Below are 25087 nucleotides of genomic sequence, written 5' to 3'. Positions count from 1 at the left end.
TTCCTTTTCTCATAATTCCTAGCATCTTGCTTGCTTTCTTGGTCGCACATTGGGTGGAAGGTTTCAGCGTATTGTTCACGATGATACCCACACTGCCAACCTCCGGCCAAACATTTTGCTCTCTAATTTCAACCTTAAGATGTCTTGCCTTCCCCCAAAGAGAAACATAACACCCACCTTCAGAGCATTTAAAGGGCTCCTTTAATTAAGCTGTGGTAAGCACTAGGACATACTTACCGCAGGTTAAATAGGTGCTTCCTTGAGACATGCTCAACCATCCTGTGGGAACTTTGGATCAGTGCGCGATTCCTATGTGCTAAAAAATACATTTTATGTTTTTTAGCCAGGAAGCGTGTTTGGGGGTGGAGAGTAGCTACAGTGTGTGGGTATCAGCGTGCACTGACCATTAAACGCAGGGTTAGTACAGGATCCCTTATTGCCTACAAAATAGATGGCGGTAATAATTGTACCGCTTTTACTTAAATTTTTATTGCCTTTTTAGTTAATACGCTATATTCTCATTTTAATAGTGTACTTCACTGATTGTCCAGTTTTTCTCTCCTGTGTAAACCGCCTAGAATTCTTTTTGATTGTGGCAGTATACAAAAATAAAGTTATGTTATGTTATTAAGTGTTGATATCAAATTTGTAATGATAATGAAGAAAATGACCTCCAATACCCCGGCGTCTTAATATTTTAAAGACACATTCAGTGGGGCAAAAGGTACTAACATTGGCCAAAAAACCTCATTAACGTGGAGTTCTCACCAAAGACTTATTTTTTTAAAAAAAATTTTAATTTTCTTATGTTTTTTTTTTTCTTTTAATTGTTCAATCTAATTCTGAATCCTGTGGTGCTTTTTTGCTACGATCTTGCTTCACGCAGAAAGACGTTGCCACAGGTGGAGCGAGCCAAATTGACGTGAAAACTGTACAACGCAGACAGCACTTATAAATATCCCCCACCGAGGAAGCCATGGAGTGAAACGGTTGGGCAAGATAAGTGCATTTTAGGAACATTTATAAGTGAATGCTTGACCGTTTACAATTGTTTGCTCATCAATGTAATTGAGTTTGCCTGAAATGAAGAAAAAAGGTCTTTGCCGGGCGCACCACGTTAATGAGGGTTTTTTGACCAATGATCGACGAGGTCAAGTGTTTGAAATAATAATAAGTGCAAACGCTTTGCAGGGGCTTGAACATCATCACTGGTCAAAAAACCGGTTATCTTTTTTTTCTTTTTTCATGAAACACGGCAGTGCAGGAGTATAAAGTGAATTTCGGCAGCAGCAGTCAGTGCTCTTAAGACAAAATAAAGCTTAATATAAGCATTTCCCCTGAAGAAGCCGTCCTGGAGTGAAACAGACAGGCCATGGAACAAGATAAGTGCGTTATTAAGGGCTCCTTTTATTAGGCTGCGTGAGCATTTCTAGTGCCCGCAGCATTTTAGCGTGCGCTAAACCCCACGCTATGCGGCTAGAACTATTGTCAGCTCAATGTTCAAGCCCCTGTAAAGTGTTTCCACTTTTTACTATTTGAAACACTTGGGCGTTTTTCCGGTTAGGCTACGATATAAAATAAATATCAGCAGCTATACGAAACAGACAATCATTTCCATTAAAGTTTTACCTTTAGGTTATTTTGGAGTTTTGATAAGTTTTTAGCAGTCAATTTGAATTATCAATTAGAGGTGGTACATTGGTATAGAATTCCAAAACCAGTGGCAAGCCTAGGACTCAATGGACCCTGGACAGAAACATATATGGGCCCCGCCTTAGTTCCAGCAACACCCCTAGGTCCATCATTTCCCTCCCCCCAAATCCAGCATCTCTCCCCTTTCTGCCCCCCAGACATTCAGTCATCTCTCCATGGTCACCCTCTCCATTCATGTGCCTGTAAGGGTGTGGCCTCCTCTATCTTCCCCCCGCTCACCACCAGACTGCCACACACTGCTGCAGTCATGGAAGAAGCAGCACTGAAAGCTGCCTCTTTGGGCAGTGGAGGTTTTCCTCTGACACATCCCGCCCACAGGAAGTTGCATCTTAGAAGCAAGACACGGAAGAGAAAAGGCTCCGCTAATCAGTGGCGTACCAAGGGGGGGGGGCAGTCCTCCCTGGGTGCACACTCCAAGGGGGTGCACAGCTGGCCACCCACCGGGGATAGGCTGCCACTGGGGAACAGACCGGCGCTGAGTTCTCCCTCCCTGCTTTTCTTCCCTGCAGGGCCGACCAACTCTCGCCATCCGACGTCAATTTTGACATCGGAGAGGACGTTCTAGGCCAGCCAATCGCCAATCCTCTCCAACATTAGAATTGACGTCGGGCGGCAAGAGTTGGTCGGCCCCGTGGGGAAGAAAAGCAGGAAGGGAGAACTTGGTGCCGACATGTTCCCGATGGCAGCGGCAGCAGCATGTTTCCCAATGGGGGTGACTTGGGGGAGGGCAGGGAGGGAGAAAGAAAGAAAGAAAGAAAGGGGGGGGGACAGGGAGCCAGAAAGAAAGAAGGGGGCAGGGTGAAAGAAAGAAATGGGGCACGGAGAGAGAGAGAAAGACAGACAACAGAAAGAAAGGGGGCTTGGAGAGAGAAAGAAAGAAGGGGCGGGGTGAAATAAAGAAAAAGTTTGGGGAGGGAATGAGGTCTGGAGGAGAGGAAGCATACAGGAGGCTGAAAGAAGGGAAGAAATATTGGCTGCACAGTCAGAAGAATAAAGTGCAACCACAGACTGATGAAATTACCAAACAAAGGTAAGAAAATGATTTTATTTTCAATTTAGTGATCAAAATGTGTCCATTTTGAGAATTTATGTATGCTGTCTATATTTTGCACTATGGCCCCCTTTTACTAAACCGCAATAGCGGTTTTTAGTGCAGGGAGCCTATGAGCTTCGAGAGCAGAGTGGGGCATTCAGCGCAGTTCCCTGCGCTAAAAACTGCTATCGCGGTTTAGTAAAAAGGAAGGGGGTATATTTGTCTATTTTTGTATAGTTGTTACTGAGGTGACATTGCATAAAGTCATCTGCCTTGACCTCTTTGAAAACCCGCGGAATATAAATGATAATTAACATTTTCTCTGCGTACAGTGTGCTTTGTGTTTTTAACATTTTATTGTTGGTAGATCATTTTGGCTTGGCCACTAAGGTAACGGGGAGGGAGGGAGGGGAGCTGCTGAAAGACATCTAGTAATCCTTGCAGGCTTGACTGTGCGGGGAATTATTTTTGTAAAATCATGTTTTGTTATGTGACTGGCATTATTTAGACTTTAATTTCTATGAATGAATAGAATGAAAATTATAAAATTACTTGCTTGTTTTTATGTGTGTGCGCTGAAGGAAAGTGGAAAGAGAGTGGTGGGCTGAGGATACCGAAGGGAAATGGGAAAGAGAGTGGGTAGAAGACGCTGATTTATAAATTGACAATTATACAGAATATTGTTTCTTTTTATACTTTAATATAAACAATTCAAGGCTTGTGTGGATGGAATCAGGTGGTTTGCGGGGATGGGGACCGAGCTTACGGGGATTAGTCCAATAAAATGATATTTTCTTATTTCTCATTATTTGTTTTATTTTTATTTGTTAATTTGTAAAGTGGTGATTGTTATGTATCAGTTTTTTCAAATTTACATCTATTGTCTTTATATTTTACACAGTATTAGAGGACATGTATTACTGTTTTTGTGGTGTTGTGGTGTTGCATTGTATGCAGAGTCTGGTTTCTTGGTGGTTCAGTTTAACTTTTGTCTACATATTTCTATTTTCAGTTTGTAATTATTCCATACTGGGCAAGGGCCTATCTGTCTGTGTGTATGAAAGGGACATGGCTTTCTGATAGCATCGAATGTACAGGATCAATTGACTGTGCAAGATCTGGCTTGTTTAGTTTTATAATGTATGTGTTGGTGTTCTAGTGCTCACTGCAGTGTTTAAGATGCTGCCTTTTCCTAGGTACACTCTTGTTGTGTGATATGTGGATTGTTACTAAAAATCATATTTTTCATATAGATGGGGTGTCAAAAGATGATGGGCCCCGGGTGTCACATATGCTAGGTACGCCACTGCCGCTAATGACTACATAACTTCCGTATCCATGGAGTTTTGGCTGCTGGTCAAGTAGTATTGGGCTGTCAATATAGATAGTGGTACTGGCTATACAGATTGGGGAGGTGGGGGGGGGGGGGTGATTCTATATGAGTGCCAAAGGTTAGGGCTGAAAAATCTGTCCTGAGAACTCTGTCCATAACCTTGTGAAGTTGTACGCAGATCTTGGATCCACGTGCAAATTCCAGCACTTAACTCTCAGCGCTATATGTAAAATCTAGGGGATTGTGCCAGCACTGCCTGATTAATTTAAGCCTGGTATTTGATCTGCTTAAAATGAATGTAAATTATACAGATCATGGTAGAATATCACTGCTGAGAGAACTAAAGGAGGGAAGGACATCTCACAAGGTGATAGATAAGCAAACTGAGCAGTGAGAGATACTTGGCAATTCAGGTGAAAGTGATAAGTGGTCAACTATGAGGCTTGACTAATGGTTCACGTGTGCAAACCTTTATTGTAGACTGGTTTGGTTTTATATATCACTTTGTAGCTGTGTTTGGATCCAAGCGTATCTCCATGACATTGCTGAAACACGGCCGTGTCAAGTCCTTACAATAAAGGTTTCAACGTATGACTTTCAGCAATAGTATGATTTTCAGATAGTATTTTAGCTCACTGTCACCCCACATTTGGCCCGTAACTTACCCTGTGCTGAATTTGCCTGCATTCATAGAGAAATTTTCCACCTTTGGTCCTTTCAGAGCAGTCAAAATGTCATTCATATTGAAGTTCTCTGGAAGAGTTAAAGTTTTGAACTGATTAGCAAGATTTTTTCCGGCAAAATCTGAATACGGCAGTCCAGTTTGAAAATGATCTTTGGGTCCAAGCGATGAAAGTTACAAGAGTAGTTTCGGAATCTTATATAATGTCATGGATAAAATATATGTGTTTGGAAGAAGAAGTCATTTTACATGAGACCAAGAGAGGTTCCAACTTATTCATGTCTATGTGTAGGTTGTGGAACATAAGAACATAAGAACTTGCCTCCACTGGGTCAGACCGAGGTCCATCTCGCCCAGCGGTCCGCTCCCGCGGCGGCCCATCAGGTCTGCGACCTGTGAAGTGGTTTCTGACCACTTTTATAACCTACCTCAAGTTCTATCTGTACCCCTCTATCCCTTTATCCTCCAAGAACCTATCCAAACCCTTCTTGAACCCCTGTACAGAGTTCTGGCCTATCACTTCCTCCGGAAGCGTGTTCCATGTGTCCACCACCCTCTGCGTAAAAAAGAATTTTCTAGCATTTGTTCTAAACCTGTCCCCTTTCAATTTCTCCGAGTGACCCCTAGTGCTTGTGGCTCCCCTCAGTTTGAAGAATCTGTCCTTATTTACTCTCTCTATGCCCTTAAGGATTTTGAAGGTTTCTATCATGTCTTTGGCAATTTCAAAAAAGCTGAAAGTTACAGAATGACACGGGGACAAATTATCCCCCTCTCGTCTCTAGAAATCCTACTCCTTGGAACTAGCCTTTTCTGGAGTGCTGAAACACTGATGGTTCCCACATCTAGAACTCGGTAGATACAGGCTCTGTCACTTTCAAAAAAATTTTTTTTAAAAAAAATTCCTCTTATATCCTTTCTTTGCCTTTTCTCTAACCCCTGAACTTGTATGAATGAGTACAGTCTTGTCTCACTTTGTAGTTCCTTTTCTGGTTTTATATCATTATCCTTATTGTAACATTTATATTGAAAACTTCTTTAACCTTCTATAAGATAAAGCCATATATCAAGTAAACATAAAGATAAACAAACACTTTCAAGGGGAACCAGTTACGGACTTGAGCTTTAAAAAACCTCAAATGTTTACAATTTCAAGGTGGTTGTTAACTCCAGAAGGTAAGTGCTATTTCTTCCCCAGCTATTTCTCTAATGCTCAGGTCCAGATTAAAAATTAGAATTCGGTTAATCCGGTTCACCACTTTGGGCCCTAACTTCAGGCCATGAATTTTGTTTAAGAGCCTCCTATGAGGAACCGTGTCAAAGGCTTTGCTGAAATCTAAGTAAATTACATCTAGCGCTCGTCCTTGATCCAATTCTCTGATTGAATTCTTTGACTGGGTGTCCAGAGAATTGGATCAAGGACGTGCACTAAATGTAATTTACTTAGATTTCAGCAAAGCCTTTGACACGGTTCCTCATAGGAGGCTCTTAAACAAACAGGTTCCTAATCGGGCCACTGAGCTGATCGCGGCTGCCACAATGAGCTCAGCAGCCCAGGCAACTCGTCCCCCCCCTCCCCACACCTGTAATGATTGCAACAATCTCTCCTGCCCAGTCCCTCCTGCTGGACAACATTTCCCCTCCCCCACCTGAACACCTGCTAGAACTTTGCCAGCAGGAGGGATGCCCAGTCCCTCCTGCTGAACAACATCCCCCCTTAAACACCTGCTAGATCTTTTCTGGCAACCCCCCCGAACCCCTGCAGGACCGTGCAGCCCCCCCACCCCCTGCCCCCCCTGGTTGCAGGGGGAGGGGAACTGTTCCAGGATTATCTATTCAGCGTTGTTTATGACTGACACTGATTAGAGAATCGTGCTTTTAGGCGAAAGACTGGTCCCTCCTTCGCCTAAAAGGTCTTGTTTTGGGAGTTTGGTACTTGGGCAATTTTTTGGTCGGGAATACACGTATTGGCGGTCTGGGAAATTAAACTGCTGAACGTACAGGTAGGCCATTCTCAGGAAAAAGAACCCCTCATTTTGGACTTTTTATCGAGAATGGACATTTCCCTGCTGCCTACTTTGTGTGCCTAGGGACTTAGGCCAAAAGGGGACTTAGACATTGTTTTTGATTATGCCCCCTTCACATGTTTATTAAAATCTTTATATACCACATATACAGCCAATAAAGGATCAAAGCGGTTTACAATATAATTCAATCTAAGTTATGAAAAGAACTCCATGTAAATAGAAAAGAATTAATGAATGAAAAAATAAAAATATAAGAATATATAAATGCAGATTGAAGTCCCGAATTTACATCCCATCAGTTTAAAAAGGCCAGTTGAAAGAAATGTGCTTTTAAATGTCTTAAAAATTGGGAAAGATTCTTCCTTTCTCAATTCTACAGCCAAACTATTCCATAAAATTGGAACTAAATAAAAAATGCACAATTTCTATTTACCTAATACATTTATGTAGATTTTGTAATGTTTTGAAAGATAAAAATAGGACATTTATATATAGTAAATTTTCTTTTACAGTGCAGAGACATTAATGAGAAACAAAGGAATTTTAAGCAGTGTCAGCCATGATCAAGTTTTTCATGTGAACCCAATCTTACCTTTTTGAAATTTAGAGCAAAATAACGAGTTTTGCTCCTGAATAAAACTTGAAGACAAGGTCTTGCAATAGCACAAGAGACCAATAAAGAAAGTCTTCAACATCGTTGGTACCTGCATAAAATTTGGCGGCCGGGGCACGATTGTTGCCCAAATGACAATGAGTCAATCAATCAAGTGACAATGAGTCAATCAGTCCTTCAATAATGCACGATCGGTTTGCTTAGTGAATCTGAGAGAGAGAGAGAGAAAGATAAATCTTTACTATTAGTCCCTTCATTAAAATTCATTTATTTAAGGAGGGACACGACTTTTTCTGTTATAGCCCTTCAAATTTGGAACTCACTCCCAATCAATATAAGAGAAGAAAAATTACTCAGTAAGTTTAAAAGTCTTCTAAAAAGCTGGCTTTTTAAGGACGCTTTTAACTGGATCATTTCTAAGAATACTTTACAGAGGACTAGCAGTGCTGGTAAGCAAAAATTAAGTGGGTCAAAAAAATAACAGATGATCTAAAGTCCCTATGTCGGTATGACAGTGCCGTCCCCTTCTATAAATATGACAGGAGGATAGAAATTCAAAGCGTTGTCCTTAGGTCCCCCCTGGGGGTTGCGGTGACGTAGTGGGTTGTGACTTTAGGCCCCTCCCCCTGCACACCCCGCTTCCGGTTTGGGGATATTTAAAGATTTTCATAACACGCCGCGGCCATCTTGAGAACTTAGATCGGGTGGTCACGTCGTGAATAACTAACAACAGAAAGGTATGAGTTTATAGTTGTATAACTAGTGTGGATGTTTTTCAATATCATGCTTACCGTTCCCCTCACTAAAGCCAGTCTTTTGTTGTAGGGATAGTAGCCCTGAGGAAACCCCCTCTACGGGTGAAACATGTTGGCTGTTATATCCCTTGTCAACCACCACCCCGGTTAAGCTAAGTATTGATTTAATATTCTTTATCAATATTTATTATTTTAAGTCAATTTCAAAAGTTAACTAAAGTAGTTCATCTTAAAACTTTATACTAGTTGTTGCACTAATATCGACCCGGTGACGATTGGGTGCATAAAGCCAGGGGTTATGATCATGTGAACCCTTGGTGGCATCTCTGAGGGCCGTGAAGAAACACGATAATTATCTATCTGATACAGGGTATCGAAGGGTGGTTCAGAATACCCCCCATAGTGAAAAAAAGAAAAGAAGGTATGACAGTGCCAGCATCTATTTGATCTATTTGGTTTTTGGAAGTCAATTTGGGGACAAATAAATATAGTCTTAGAAACAGATATTCCGTTAACATACGAAGCAATAATTTGTGGAACTATTTTACATATTAAACCTCCCCTTGATAAATTTAAAAGTCGTCTTCTCTTGATTTTAACTGGAATTGCGGTTCAAATGATCACAACAAACTGGAAAAATCATGACAGGTTAAATTATACATTTTGGCGGACAAATGTATGTAATACATATAGATATGAGAGAGTGAAAGCAGAATATTTAGGGTTTAGGGTTTTATTTAACAAAATATGGAGTCCATTGGCTTTATTTGCTGATTCACATTAAAAGATTATATAATACCTTCTGAGTTTTTTTCTCATTACACACCTGGTTTGGGATGGGGGGTGGGATAGGGTATGACAATGATACATATGGATATTAACTCTTCATATTTAAAATGTTTAATATTGTCAATATTAATAATTGATGGAAGGGGGTTGGGTATAGCTATGATTCTGTAATATTATTGTTTGAGATAGCGTATTCTTTGTATTATATTGTTACTTTTAATCAAATGTATTACATTATTGTAACTAAATAAAATAATAAAATATTTAAAAAAAAATTAAGTGGGTAACCTCTTGTTTCATTACCTAACCTTTTTTATTTGTTTACAAATTGTATCTAATCCTTTCATTTTTTTTCTTCCCTCCTTTTTTCATATGTATTGGCTAGTTTAATTATTATGACTATTTTGTTTTTTTAACTCAATTTTATAAATAAGTGTAAATCGCGTTGGATTTAGCGATCAAATCAAATATTTTAAATAAACTTGAAACTTTACGAGCACACGCTAAATACCATGGTCTATTCATTATCTATGCTATGTAATGAGAATGCCTTAATGGATATTTATTATAGTCCTCCGTCTTCCAAAAGGAGAAACCCAGCCTCAGTTTTACCTGTCTGTACTTATGAATAGCTGAGGACCTCAGACTGAGTCAGCTCTTAGGAGAAGGGTGACACAAAAGAAGTTACTCCCTCCAATTAGGCTAAGCCACAAATGAATGAAATTCAGATGAAATGATTTAAGAGTGATTCTTGATGTTTCCTATTTAGTATAAGGATTGCTACCACTCTGAACTAAAGTGCGAATAAAGGCCCCCTTTTATGAAGCCGCGGGAGCGAGAGCTGCGCTGCAAATGCTCCCACGCCTGGTCAATCCTTTCGGGAGTTGGAACATTTAATGTGTCGGCCCACGCGATCAGGCTTAGTGATGCACAAATTTGCTTTTAAAACAGGTGGTCTGGTGCAGAGTTCAGGAGGAGCCAGGAATTATGCCGGCTTCAGCAATGTTTAGTGCAAAAGGCAGCCTGAACTTTGTCCAAGATATTTGGATAGCGCACTGAATATTGGTTGTACCCACATAACTTCTGGGCTCTGTTGGAGACCCAGATATGCAATTTAATGAGCCAGAAATGACCCCTGGCTGGTTAAGTCACCTGTTTGGCGATAACTAGTCATTTTCAATGGCACTTTACCAGATAACACCAACTTAAAACCAGCTATTGTACTACTACTACTAATAATCATTTGTATAATGCCTCTAAATGTCCATATGTACGTATTGTGTGGGTGAAGTCGGCACTCGGCCAGTTAATTGCCGATATTCCCCACTTAACTGACCAGGTTTACTGAATAAGTCAGTCCTGTCTGTGGGCCTCTTGAAACTTGCCAGTCCTAATGACAAAATTAGTGAAAATGAACTTCATTTAAATGGTCAAAATTATGTTATAGCTACTACGATAAAAATATTAGGTGTTACTCTGGATCGCTCGCTATCTGTTAACGACCATACTGATCTACTGATAAAAAGATGCTTTGCAGTACTGTGGAAGCTTTGTACTATCAAATTGTTGGTTCAGCCATCAATTCTGTCCACTTTGGATTACTGTAACATTATTTATCTAGGTTCTCATTAAAAAAAAAACCTCTTAGACTTAGAATGATACAGAATACAGTTGTCCGTCTGATTTTTGGCCTCAAAAATATGATCATGTTAGTCCTTACTACCAAAAGCTCCACTGGTTACCATTCGAGGCTAGAGTTTTGTTCAAATTCAGTCGTATTTGTTAAAAGCTTTTTTTGGACTGATCCCAACCTACCTCTCTTCCCACTTTGAATTTCATAATCCAATAAAGAATACACAAAGAATTAGTTGATTTATGTTTCCATCAGTAAAAGCATGTCGCAGCAAGAGATTCTTGGGAAAAACCCTTACATTTCAGGCTGGCACAATGAATTTATGTTGGGATCTCTAATTTCCCAAGCTCAGACTTACTATTTGTTTCAAAAAAAAAAGTCTTAAAACTTATTTGTTTGAGAAATACTTGACTTACCATATTTTTCGCTCCATTAGACGCACCTGACCATAAGACGCACCCTAAATTTAGAGGAGGAAAACCAGAAAAAAACATTCTGAACCAAATTCTCCCTTCCAGGCTCTGCACCCAACCCCACACTCCTTGCCAAGCTCTGTACCCTGTCCCCCCTCCCAGCCAGGCTCTGTACCCTGTTCCCCCTCTGGTGGTCTAGTGGTAGGCCAGGACATAAGAACATAAGAATTGCCGCTGCTGGGTCAGTTAGTGGTCCATCATGCCCAGCAGTCTGCTCACATGGCAACCCTTAGATCAAAGATCAGTGCCCTAACTGATACTAGCCTTACCTGCATACGTTCTGGCTCACCAGGAACTTGTCTAACTTTGTCTTGAATCCCTGGAGGGTGTTTTCCCCTATAACAGCCTCCAGAAGAGCGTTCTTCTGCCCGACTTCAGCTGTACTTATTGCCATAAAGTTAATGGACAAAGCTTATTGCCAAAAAAATATATATTTTAACAAAACTCATGATATGCATACAGGGTAATGCTACAGAACAAATACAGGAACTTTTGCAGATCCATTATCAGCTGCCCCCTGAAGTCTCTCTTAACAGCCCTAAAATAGGGAAATGAACAGAATTCTCCACCCCTGGCCCAGGAAAGTTCAAGAGTAAATCTAGTGAATAGGATATATAATAGAAAATAGGATTTAAAGAAAATAGGTTTAAAATGGTGGTAATCTAGGGTTGATTTGTATACCATTCCATCAGGAAAAAAAGATACAAGCTACAACCACCATAGTGCAAATATAACTGCATTGTACTGTCTTCCAAGAATAAGTTTATACCTATCTTTAAGAGTTTCAGAATCCTATGCATATAACATGCCTTCCTTTATGTATCGTCCACTTGTATACAAGCCAACAATCAAGGGAAAGGTCCGGAAAGAGAGATGTGCACTGTATGCCCCATTTAAAATGCCTCGTCTGTATAAGGGAAAGTGGAAACCTAGGAGGTATCAGGACAGCTCTAAATATTTCTCCAACTGTTTACACACCAAACAGCCAGCTCAACTCATGATGTGTCAGCAGACAAGAACATGCATATTTATAATATAGACTTTGCAGAGAGGATCACTTGTCATAGAGGCCAGCTCCGTGGTTGCCGAGCCCCTTTCCACATATCGAGCAAGTTCCTTCACCATGGCCAGGTAAGGGTGATTTCTATTATGTATGGTGGCACCTCCATCATTTGGAAGTGCTTAGCGCCCATGTCACGAGCCACATACAAAACCCAAATTCAAAATTGTCTGGCATCAAAAAGCAGTATATTGAACTCAGGGTCCGAATGCCATCTAACACTATGTTTCGGGGGAGGGGGGGGAGGGGGTAAAAAGGCTTTAGACAATGTCCTTAAGCACAAGTCCTCAAACGTCTCGGAGCCCTGCACCGCTTGGCTCCTAACGGGATGCCAAAGCCCTGTAAATTCCCATGGCTGAGCTCTCAAGCAGCGTGTCCGTGGGCACCGGGCAGCTTCAAACTCCCTACCGCCAGGGACGGAGCTCAGCCTTTGCCCCCCTTGCCCTGCCCACTGACACCTCACAGCAGAACATTACGGATAGCTTCTTACCTGCCGCTGGTGCGCCCCGTCTTCCCTCCTCAGTGGCAAGGCTTCGGGAACCGTGGGGGGGCAGACTGGAGCAGACCCTTCTCCCGCGCGCAAGCACGCCTGCAGCAACATGGCAACTGCAAAGCGGCGGCGGCTATTCCCACAGGACCTGGCCACAGGCACGAGAAGGGGGGGGGGGGGGGAAACACACTCCAGCTCACGCCCTTCAGTTCTCGCGGGAAGTGGCGCGGGACCAGGCAGGAAACCTGGTGCGCTGCTATGCCAGCAGAGAACAGAAGAAGAGGCAGCCGTATCTGCAGTTTTCTGCGGAAGTGGCGGGGACCAGGCAGCCAGCAACCCTTGTGCGCCGCTCTCAGCGAGTGAGGCTCAGAAGTTTAAAAAAAAGGTACGCGGGGGGGAGGGGGAGGAGGAAGAGGGCCAGCAAGAAAGGGAAGGTGGCAACATTAAAATAAATTAACGGGGGGGGGGGCACTTTGCGTATTCGCTCCATTAGATGCACCCTTATTTCCACCGACTTTTTTGGGGGAAAAAAGTGCATCTAATGGAGCGAAAAATACGGTAGTTGCAATTCATGTGGGATCTCTTCATGGAGGTAGTTAGGGGGTGGGCCATTAGTGTGGGCAGACTAGATGGGCCGTGGCCCTTTTCTGCCGTCATTTTCTATGTTTCTATGTATTGCAAGACATTGCTTGTATATCAAGTTAAAATTTAATAAAATGTTTTGCAAAACAAGTTACTTGCAATCCAAGGTTTTACTGGGTTTATATTGTTTTCACTTGGCAAGTTACATTTATTTTTCCCCTTCTTTTCTGTTGCACCATCAGAGATTATACAGTAGGCTGCACAAAAATGTTTTGGTTTTATTTATAGGATCAGAATTAAGGTATTTAAATTCTTTAAATTATTTTTTTGCAATACTCTCCTAGAATGCTGTTTTGCCAAAGGGGGCTATAATGCACAGTCAAAACACACGCCATAAGATGCACTTTTAACAGTGCTATCACCGCACCAGTACCCCCGGACCAGTCGTTGATTTTTGTCGCCAAAAAAAAAAATGGCTAGGCAAATTTCAGTGTTGAAGAGCCCATTTGCATGGCAGTGTCGGAGATTGCTAGAAAGCTCACTAAAGACTGAGATGAGCTGTTTTGATAATCTGCTGCTAAAATGCATGCAGGCTAAACCATTGGAAACCAGTTGAGCGACCGCATTAAAAGTTGAGAGAATCTGGGCCTATGTGTGTGGGGAAGGGTAATTTTCAGTGTGAGCTTCATTAAGATGGCTTACGGTATTTTACCACGATCTCCAGCTGAGCAAGAGTTCTCCACTGACAGTCCTAGCTGTGGGGGGCCAATGTTTCACTATCACATTTTCAATAGTAAGGGAAAGGCAAGCTCTGCAAGATTCCAGGGAACAAGCCTGTCCCTAGCAATTCAAAACATAATATTGAAGCATCGCCCTCTTCTGGCAGCAATGCAGTTGGAGGACTCCCACTCTGCTTAGCAGGAGCAGTGGTAAACGGTAGCCCCCCCCCCCCCCCCCTTAGTGGTATTCTGTGCCAATGTCCCCATAGCTAACTGATCAACTAGAACCAAGTATAGCAATGCTAATTTTGCTGGGTTATTTAGGTGGGCATTGTGACCGGGCGCGGCCAAGCTGGGCTCAGGAATGGCTTTATCTGGAGTACATAAACCTCAGCCGAGCGGTTATGCGAGGTTCTAATGGTAGCTTGGAATTGGAATAAAGGAAAAGAGGTGCAATTTCTCAAGAATACTTTATTGCAGTGGTTCCCAACCCTGTCCTGGAGGAACACCAGGCCAATTGGGTTTTCAGGCTAGCCCTAATGAATATGCATGAAGCAAATTTGCATGCCTATCACTTCCATCATATGCAAATCTCTCTCATGCATATTCATTAGGGCTAGCCTGAAAACCCGATTGGCCTGGTGTTCCTCCAGGACAGGGTTGGGAATCACTGCTTTATTGAACAAAAAATCCAAAAATCCTTCAGGTTTTTATCACCTGGTATCCTGGCAGCATTTCAACACAAACAATAGTCAGTTGCCAGCTTACTGTCTCCAAAAGAGAAAACCAATAAAAACCCTGATTCTTAATGTAAAGCTTTCTTCAGACACAAACTTTCCAGCCTTGTCTTAAGGTAGTACACATTCCACATTTTCTCCCAGCTGCCATAACAGGAAATGATCAGCTTGTTTCCATACTTTCAATAATGGGCTGCTCTGTTTCCTCTATCTCCATATCATGTGCAAAGTCTTCATCAGCTAACTCCATGTCCTGCCCAAACACAGTTTCACCACTCTTTGTGACTTCTGTATCACCCACCTCTGCCTGGTCTGGTAGCCAGGAGGTAGACTGTGGCTTCTTAATTCCTTGGGCTGGCAATCTGTAACTGGCTCTGGCTTCCTGGGTTGGGAGCCAGTGTGTACTCTGAGGCTGGTGCTCCCCTGCTTTGAGAAAGTTACTCCCTTTTCTCTCACTGCAGGAAGCTGATTAATCCTTCCTGCAGGTGTGTTGGTGTAGCCTGTTCTTCCAGAGCTCCTTACCTGGCCTAAATCAATTTGGGACTGATTCCAGCCCTGCTCTTTCCTGCCCCTGGCTCTAGGCCTGCTGGGAAATGTAGTCTTTCCACTTGTTTCTTTATACCTGGCTTAGGTAAAGCTAAAAGTAAAAATCACACAAGCAGAATACCAAACTTAATCGTATATCACCAAAAGATATTCACTTTATATAACCCACTTTCTGAGACTAATCAAGGCAGGGTCCTAATAAGGAGAAAAAAACCTCAGTGTTCCCTGAGAACAAACTCGGAAAACTGCTATGACAATTACTAAGTTGTCATAGAGAGCACATCCTTGGTCATAGAAAAACTCCGTAAGAGTACAGTTAATATTTAAATATATTGACAAAGTCTCTTCAAATAGGTATGCTTATAGCAAAAAAGAAACCTGCACTTATCTCAATAATATCCTCAGATATGGGAAAGATCACCACTGCTCGATAGAACACACTTTCCTGGTGCAGAGATACAATTCAGCGTCATGAAAAACTTGTAGCTCCCATCTTATAATTCCCGACAGGTCATGTTCCGCAATTACTGCTGCATCAGGGGAATTGATTTGAAAACGAGCTACTGGACGAATGGGAGGAAGGGGTGGGGGGGGGAGAAAATTATTGTTTTCAGAATGTGATAGTTGTCACCGATGATATAAAAACTGAGATTGTGAATGACTCAAAATTACGTGAATAAATTAAAATACAGTACCTGCACATTACATTGGAAACTCAGCCTTGAGGCCTTGTAATAAAGAGACTAAGCTCACAGATTGGCATTCCCTGTCTAAATAGCTGATTCTACATTTCAGCTAATGCTAGGAAGTTCAGAAGGTTGATTTTGTGATTCTTAAGAGACATAGATTTATGTACCATTCTTCATATACATCCATGGGGATAAGGTTCTCAGAGTAACAGGAAATTTGGGTGTTTTACAGAGAATCTGTTTCTCGTAGATTAGAATCTGCAGGAAGTAGGGCTTTTTACTGACGATTGATATTTGAAAAGGTCAGAGATCAAAAGTGATTTAGGAAGAAAAGTGAAACGCTGCCACTTGACAGCCGCAAGGGAGGGAGTTGGAGCCGGCGTGGGAGACAAATTCCGCCTCCCAACAGCCCTGGCGGCGCGAATTTTCAACACCTCAACACCTCCCTTCATGGACCGGGAGCACTCAGGGGCAGAGCGGGAGCAGAGTAAGGCACACTCTGGGCGTGGGAGCGAACTCCGCCCCCCTCCTCCCCTCCCGACGGTGCACCACTGAGCCAGTTGGAAGACTCAGCGGGATCTCCCCAGCAGTTTAAAAGTTTTAGTTTGCAGTTTTTATTTTCTTTTACCTCCTCGCCGGACCTCAACACCTCCCTCCACGGTCCAGGAGCACTTGGGGCAGAGCGGGAGCAGAGTAAGGCACACTCTGGGCGTGGGAGCGAACTCTGCCTCTTCCCCTCCCTACGGTGCACCTTTGCGAAGCGACCAAAAGAGACCTGCCATCTACGCCAAAACCTCTCTACCACAACTTCCTCTCCTAACAACTCCATTCACAACCCATACTCCTACCCAGACACAATACACAATCAACTACCCAACCAATGAAAACCACACTGCCTCTAACCCTCTAGCATCTGCCCCCACCTTCATAATGAAGCTAATTCCACAAACAAACACCCAGATTATCCTATTAATAATCCTTCTCATCTCCAGTTGTAAGGTAGAAACAAACAACCTACCCAACATTCCCGCTAGCTCAATTGCAAACAAAACCCATCACCCTAACAAGAGAGTTCCAACAGACAGAAACTCTAATCACCAAACAAGCGTTCAACACCCCATAACACCAGCATGGGGAAGAAGAGCAACACAACCCAAGGCCAAACATCACCATAATCCACATTCACTCATCTACCCTAAAACGAATCACAACTACCAAACAGAAACCACCACCCTTAACTGTGCCTACTTAAACATCAGAGCCCTAGGCCCAAAAACAGAACTTATAAAAAACTGGATAAAAAATGAAAACCTAGACTGCCTCTTCCTCACAGAAACCTGGCTAACATCGGACACAGACCCAAGAATTATGGAAGTCTGCCCTCAGGGATACAAAATTACAGTGGCCTGCAGAGAGAAAAAGAGAGGAGGTGGATTAGCAATCTTAATCAAAGACTCCCTAACCCTAAACATATTGGAAAAAACATCCACCCCTTACATGGACCTCCTAGCATGTCAAATCTCATCCACCGCACTAAAAAACGCACTGAACTGCATGCTCTGTTATATAACACAAGGAAACTGGGCCATGGTTAGATCTGAATTTGAAAACTTCATATACCAAAACTCACTAGCAGCAGCACACAACCTTATCCTAGGAGATCTAAACCTTCAACTTGAAGACCATTCATCCAAGCCAGTAGACAACCTCCTTTCTTTCCTCAACGCCTTATCCTTCCAAATTTTAAACCCACAAACTACCCATGAGAAAGGTTACCAACTTGACATTGCAGCCTTCATGACCCATCAAAAATCTACTTCAGAAATTCAAACGTCTAATGGAACCTGTCCCCATCCCTCTGGTCAGACCACTACGCTTACACCTTCAACATCAACTGGACCAAATACAAAACCAAACCAATATTCAAAATAGTAACCTACACATCACGCAAACGCATCGAGCCCTCTACATTCTGGTCAAAAGTAGATGCAACAATCCAAGAAGATAACCCCAAAGACTTCATTTCATACTGGGGCAATTTGAGCAATAACATCCTTGATGAACAAGCCCCACTACGAACCAAAACCAGAACCTGCAGACGATCAGACCAATGGTTCGACGATGAATTACTCCTACTCAAGAGACAATGTAGACGTCTGGAAAGAAAATGGAGAAAAAACAACCTAGATCACACGAAAACCGCCTGGAAAAAAATTAACAAACAATACAAACTTCTATTAAAAGAAAAGAGAAAAAAACATTACACCAACCTAATAGGCACGGAAACCCAAGACACCAAAAAACTATTCCAAATATTAAAAGATCTAACTAACACCAAACCCTATTTGACCACTAACAATAACCCCTCCCCTTCAGCCTCCCTCCTAGCAGAACACTTCAAGAATAAAATTACAAACACCAGATCCTCTTTCAATAGTAACCCAGCCCATCTAATAGAAGTCACAATACTTCCCACAGAAAATGAATCCTGTGCTGCAGACAGAACCTGGTCCCAATTCCCTAAGATACATTGGACCGAATTCAACAAACTCTACAATAAGTACAGCCATGCATCCTGTGAATTCAACCACTGCCCGCCATATCTACTGTCATCAGCGAACACTAAGTTCCGTACCTTACTCCTATACTGGATGCTCACAGACGGCATGCTCACAGATGGCATTTTCCTGACTGATCTCAGCGAAATCATCATCACCCCAATCCTAAAAGACCCAAAAGGACCAACAGACCACCCATCCAACTACAGACCAATCGCCTCAATATCTCTATATATCAAACTAACAGAAGGATTAGTAGCCAAACTCCTCACCAACTATCTCGAGGACCATAACTTACTCCACGCAATCCGGCTTCAGAACTAACTTCAGCACAGAGACACTACTAGGCTCCCTTATTGACATAGCAAGACAATACCTCAGCATTGGAAAAAAAATGCTGCTCATACAGTTGGACCTGACGGTGGCATTTGACTTGGCAAACTATAACCTACTGCAAATCTTGGACTCAATAGGCATCTCAGACAAAGTATACTCATGGTTTGAAGGTTTCTTAAAATCCAGAACATACAAAGTAAAATCAAAGAAAAATCCAAACCTTGGTCCAACCCCTGCGGCGTTCCACAAGGATCCCCACTGTCCCCTACTCTCTTCAACCTATATACGGTCTCTCTCGGCGTTTACCTGAACAAACAAGGCCTATCCTCTTATAGCTATGCTGATGACATCACCATCCTTATTCCTTTCGACCAACCAATGCTCTTAATGACAGACACACTACACCGAACTCTAGTTACAGTTACAACTTGGATGGAAGACCACAAACTGAAACTCAACCCAGACAAAACTAAATTCATCCTCCTAGAAAATAACAAAATCCCAACCATAACCAACTTAGAAATCAACTCTATCAACTACTCTTTGCAAATCACCCTAAAACTACTAGGAATGACTATTGACAAAGGCTGCACCATGCAAAAATAAATAAACAAAACAATACAGAAATCTTTCGCAGTAATGAGAAACCTTAGACAAGTCCGAAAATTCTTCGTAAAAACACAATTTCAGCTCCTAGTACAATCTCTAATCCTAAGTATCCTAGACTACTGGAACATCCTCTACCTACCCTTCCCTGCAATAATGATTAAACAGTAACAGACAATTCAGAATACAGCTCTGAGACTCGTCTACTCATTGAAGAAACATGACCACATTACTGAGGCATTCATCAACTCACATTGGCTTCCAATCCAGGAAAGAATACAATTTAAATTCTACTGTATACTATTTAAAACTATAAATGGAGACAGCCCAGTCTACCTAAACGACCGCCTCATTCAAACCACCTCTACCAGACATAGAAAAACACACACTCCATTCACTTACCCCCCAATCAAAGAAGTAAAATGGAAAAAACTATACAAAGGCCTATTAGCCACTCAAGCAGCAAAAATAGATAATCAAAACTCCAACCTATTGATAACAACCCTAGACTACAAGATGTTCAGAAAGGAAGTAAAAACTATACTCTTCAAGAAATCCCTTAATAAAGCTTAATACCATAAATACCCCTTCTTACCATCCCCTCCCCAACCCCTGATCCTTCTTATCCCTCTCCTGGGAACGATCTCTGATCTAACTTTGTAACCCTTCTTCCATAACTCTTTTTGTAATCCGCTTTGAACCGAAAGGTAATGGCAGAATAGAAATCTGTAATGTAATATCATGTTTTGAGCAAAATCTGGTACAAGAATTAATTTTGAATCATGCCACTGAATATTTTTTATTTCTTTGGCTAAGTTTAGGATCAGCATGACCTGCTGAAATCTTAAAACTTTAAAGATTAACGGCCATGGCGGACTCTTCCCTGCACGAGCAGAGATTCTAAGAGCTCTCTCTATCTCAAATGTCAGTTTAAACTTTATATTTAATAACTTAGGGATTAAATCTTCTAAAAAGGCAATGGGATCAATTTCCCTCTACATGTTCAGGGAGTTCCAATATCCTCACATTGTTTCTTTGGAATCTATTATTCATGTCTTCAAGATCCCTCTCCAGTCAGGTGATCCATTTTACTTTGAATCATAATCACCTCCGTTGCTTCAACTCTTTTTTCTAATTGATCCATTCTGGCATTAGATATTTGTAATTGATTTGACAGACCAGCCACTTCTTTAACTTCAGTAATCCTGTCAGAAATTTTCTCCAGCCATTCTCTAATGGATCTTAGCTGATTCATTACCTCTCCTTCCTCCAATGTGTCCTTAGGAAGGGGGATCTTAGAAGGAGTGGGAGGATCGTGTTTTTGCCTCTTGGGCTGGAAATTTAGATGAGATTGTTTTCCAGAAGACATCTTTAAGCAAATTATAATCCAATACTGCCAAAAACATTTCTGTATGTCTGAAAAAAAAAATTGTTTAGAATGCCTGGGAAGGAGGAGCAGCACACTCACACGTCCATCTTTGTTGTCATCCAAGCCATGCCCTACAGGAGCACCCTCTGACACCTATCAATGCCTATATGGTTAGGGGTGGAGAATAGGTGTAAACTTAGGCATTGCTAGGCATCCAAGTCAGGTGCTGATAAATTAGGCTAGGTAAAGCCTGGCCTAATATATTGGTGCTTACACTTAAGTCCATTTAGGTGCCGCTAGGTGTGATTCTGTAAATGGTGCCGCATAGTCAATTGACCATCGCACCTACTAGAGCCTACAAATTAGGCTCCGTTTATAGACTCTGGAGGAGAAGAGGGACAGGGAAGATATGATACAGAGGTTTAAATACTTGAAAGGCATTAATGTAGAACCAAATATTTTCCAGAGAAGAAAAAAATGGTAAAACTAGAGGGCATAATTTGAGTTTACTGGGAGGAAGACTTAGGAGCAATGTTAGGAAATTCTTCTTCACGGAGAGGGTGATGGATACCTGGAATGCCCTCCCGAGGGAAGTGGTGGAGAGGAAAACGGTGATGGAATTTTAAAAAGCGTGGGATAAAAATAGAGGATCTCTAACTAGAAAATGAAAGATGTAAATTAAAGAACTAAGGTCGGTATTGGAGAAACTTGTACAGTCTGTGTCCCATATATGGTGATTTAGTGTAGGGTGGGCATCAACGAGAACTCCACTAATATGGAACAGGAGGATGTTGCTGTCCAGACTTTACAGTAGATATTCTGCAAACAATGGGATGGTTGGATAGGCTGGAGTGAGCTTAGATGGCAACTTCAGCATTTGGAACCTAGGACAATACCAGACTTTACAGTCTACGGCCCAGAAATATCAGTGAAGAGACAAGTTGATCTAATCATGCATTTTTTAATGAGTAGACTGGATGGGCCGTTCAGGTCTTTATCTGCCATCATTTACTATGTTACTATAATTGAGTCTTAAGTGTAAAGTTGGACATGCCACTTTCTAGACCCACACACATCTTCGAAGAAGGAGAGGATTGGTACAATACTGAAGCTGATTTGGGTGACCAATTTACAAAAACAAATAAGAGCCATCCGTGTTTTCTTTTTAAAATAGGAATAAAATAGGTGCTTCTTTGGATGTACCCCTGTTATCAGCAATGGCGTAGGCTTTCCACATAGACCACTAGATGTCAGCTGGAGTCCTTTAAATGAGCATAAATACAAATGCCAAAGTCACCGGTCTTAAATTTGTTTCTATTTCAGAGAAATTGAACACTGGTGTCCCTTTGCCCACCGTGTGTAATATGAACCCGGCTGCTACTGATACGGTGATCACGGAGGTGAGAATCCAAGAGCTGTGTGGCAGTGAATCACTTGTTAATCACTGGTTATATGCTAAATTATTGCAGAACTGTTTTCAATCCAAAGGGATAACTCATACGCTCATCAAGTCTGATTCCTTCCCATCACATTGCATGCATGCATGAAATTAAATACTACCAAGACAAAATTATTATGCTTTGGGCCAAAAATTGAGCAGTCGCCTAGTTCCATTTTGTAAGCCTCTGATGACTCACTGAAAATTGATTTTTCATCTAGAATTCTGGGTTTTATTCTGGATTCTTTACTCTCATTATCTAATCAAATTAATCATGTTACAAAAAAAAAAAAATATATGTTTTTTCAGTTTAAAGATGCTTTTTTTCAGCAACATTTTGCAGTTTTGGTTCAGGCCATTATTTTATCTCAGTTGGACTATGGCAATTTGCTTTATGCTTGTTTAAGTAAATGTAATCTGAGGAGGCTACAATTTATCCAGAATATGGCGACTAAATTGATAGAGACCTTCAAGATCATGAGGTGCATGGAGAGGGTGGATAGGGACAAATTCTTCAGGCTGAAGGGGACAACAGGTACGAGGGGACATTCGGAGAAACTGAAGGGAGATAGGTTCAAAACAAATGCAAGGAAGTTTTTCTTCACCCAAAGGGTCGTGGACACTTGGAATGCGCTACCGGAGGAGGTGATCGGGCAGAGTACGGTACAGGGATTCAAACAGAGACTGGACAGATTCCTGGGGGATAAAGGGATACTGGGATACTGAGAAAGTATAAACCCAACCAGGTCGAGCATGTGCAAGACCGGAGGGCTAGGACTTCGATGGGAAGATAGGACTCATCAGGAAGCCAAGATGGCATGGGGGCCCCTTCTGGTGATTTAGACAGGTCATGACCTGTATGGGCCGCCGCGGGAGCGGACTGCTGGGCTTGATGGACCTATGGTCTGACCCGGCGGAGGCACTGCTTATGTTCTTATGTTCTTATGTTCTTATATACGGTAAACATAAATATGACCACGTCACACCTTTATTGAGATCCCTTCACTGGCTTCCTGTCTACTGGAGGATCCAATTTAAATGTACCGTTCTGCCACTGTAGGATCTCCTGTATGCTTTGTTGTCTTGTGATTGGCTATTGCTGTCCAGTTATCTCTTGTCTCAATAAGCATGATATTAAATGTGCAACTGTCATTTTCAAAATCCTATATGGTATTTTTTTCTCCTTTGGTCCCCGTTTCATTTAATTCACCAGAAATCTCTAATTCTAAGAGCTCTCAGAAATATCAACTTTCCTTTCCCACTCTTAAAGGAAGAAAAACTATGGCCCATTTTTGTCGATCACTTTCTTTTTTATTCGTAAAAGTTTGGAATGACCTTCCGTCTATAATTAGAGTTCTCTCTCATCTACTCACTTTTTGTAAAGTACTGAAGACATATTTATTTCAGAAATTTACTAATGATCCTTCTTTTTCAAAACAATCATAAAAGATAAAATTCTGGCCTAAAAGATATACCCCCCTCTTCTATGAAACCGCGCTAGCGGTTATTAGCGCAGAGAGCCGTGCTGAATGGCCCACGCAGCTCACGACGCTCATTGAGTTCCTATGAGCGTCGGGAGCAGCGCAGGCCATTAAGCGCGGCTCTCTGCGCTAAAAACTGCTAGCGCGGTTTCGTAGAAGAGGGGCACTGTTTCTGTTCTAATCTCTTATACAATTTATTAATATTTTGTTAACCGAGTCGAGCCCTCCTGTTGTGATAAATTGATATTAAAAAAAATAAAAGATTAGATTTCAAATAGATGGAAATAGAGGGAACCCCCGTCACATGGAGTGGCATGGACGCTTCCTCCTCTCCACCCCCGCCTCTTCCCATTCCTCCCCTCCACACATGCCTCCCCCTTCCCTTCCCCCCCATACCTCTAGTTGAAGTTGTTGCTTGCAGCGGTCAACAGCGACCTCGTCGGCTCTCCCGCTGACATCACTTCTGAGTGCTAAACATAGGAAGTGATGCCAGAGGGAGAGCCGACGGGGTTGCGGGGAGCGCGTTGCTGACTAGAGGCATGGGGGGAAGGGAATGTGGGCACAAGCGGCAGGCGGTATTGGGGAAGGAGCGGGTGGACCACCGCCTTGGGCGCCTCGCACCCTCGCTACACCACTGGTCACGTGTAGTCCACATTTTTCTGTGAATATGCCAATTTAGCAGATTTTCAGAGATGGAGGGGGGAAGGCTATTCACATGCCAGTCATTTAAGGTGGTGTTAACCACTTCACATTATCCGCCGTGTTAATAATAGTGACGTTTGTGTCGCTATATATTTGGTTCATTTGTGCGCCTAAAAAATTTCTGGTCTCGCAAATCACTTGTGTCTGCTTATGGGGGTGGGGATTGGTCAATGGGCACTATCCGATTTAGCATGCACTAAAGAATTTAGTGTGTGCTAAATGCTGACACCCATAGGAATATAAAGAGCATCTTATTATATAGCGTACGCTAAATCGAATAGTGCCCTTTGATGAAAGGTCAGCCAGCAGAGCCGCTAGAACTTCCCTATGTGCCTTCAGTACCCTCGGATGTACACTATCTGGCCCCATCGTTTTGTCCACCTTTAGTTCATCTAGGTACTCACGAACACAATCCCCTGAAAACCGATTAGGGTCTATCATACCTCCATCCCTGTGTGTTTTCTGCTGTCCTACTCCCAGCATTTCAGCTGGTCCAGTCTCTTCAGGTACTAAGGCTCATTCTTCCACAGGAACCCTCGACTCAGGACCTCCCTCCATGGAAGCCTCTACATTCAGGGCCTTCTCGTTTTGTCCTGCTGAAAGGAGTTGTACTTCCTGCTCCCTGTTGAGCCCCGCCCCTCTGGCCAGACAGCCTAACATTCCTCAAGTTGACACCACCTGCTGGAAAGTGAGGGAGCATTTTTAGGCTATTATGCCACGTCCTCC

General features: G+C 42.2%; 2 protein-coding genes across 9 annotated transcripts in view; one reads left to right on the top strand and one right to left on the bottom strand.

The window, feature by feature from the left end:
• The window catches only part of LOC117345640, a 31298-nt gene extending 16231 nt beyond the window's left edge, over window positions 1–15067 (bottom strand). For 3 of the 5 annotated variants that reach the window (XM_033914572.1, XM_033914576.1, XM_033914575.1), the window contains exons 1-3: window positions 14938–15067; window positions 7378–7607; window positions 4745–4832 (exon numbers count right to left, since the gene is read on the bottom strand). In XM_033914572.1, coding sequence (XP_033770463.1) covers window positions 4745–4832; window positions 7378–7495 — 206 coding nt within the window. In that variant the 5' untranslated portion in view covers window positions 7496–7607; window positions 14938–15067. Of the gene's footprint in view, window positions 1–4744; window positions 4833–7377; window positions 7608–10991; window positions 11036–11817; window positions 11935–14937 lie in introns of those variants that run through there. The other 2 variants (XM_033914574.1, XM_033914573.1) reach the window with 2 other exon arrangements.
• LOC117345637 (BPI fold-containing family B member 4-like) overlaps window positions 12100–25087 on the top strand; it is a 67913-nt gene continuing 54925 nt past the window's right edge. For all 4 annotated transcript variants that reach the window (XM_033914564.1, XM_033914561.1, XM_033914559.1 and 1 more), the window contains exons 1-2: window positions 12100–12179; window positions 22064–22140. The gene's annotated coding sequence lies outside the window, so the exon portion shown is untranslated. The remainder of the gene's footprint in view (window positions 12180–22063; window positions 22141–25087) is intronic.

Source organism: Geotrypetes seraphini, chromosome 11, assembly GCF_902459505.1.
Source record: "Geotrypetes seraphini chromosome 11, aGeoSer1.1, whole genome shotgun sequence".
Classification (NCBI taxonomy): Eukaryota; Metazoa; Chordata; class Amphibia; order Gymnophiona; family Dermophiidae; genus Geotrypetes; species Geotrypetes seraphini.
The sequence above is the reverse complement of the archived record's forward strand: the minus strand, read 5'-3'. Positions and strand labels throughout refer to the sequence as shown.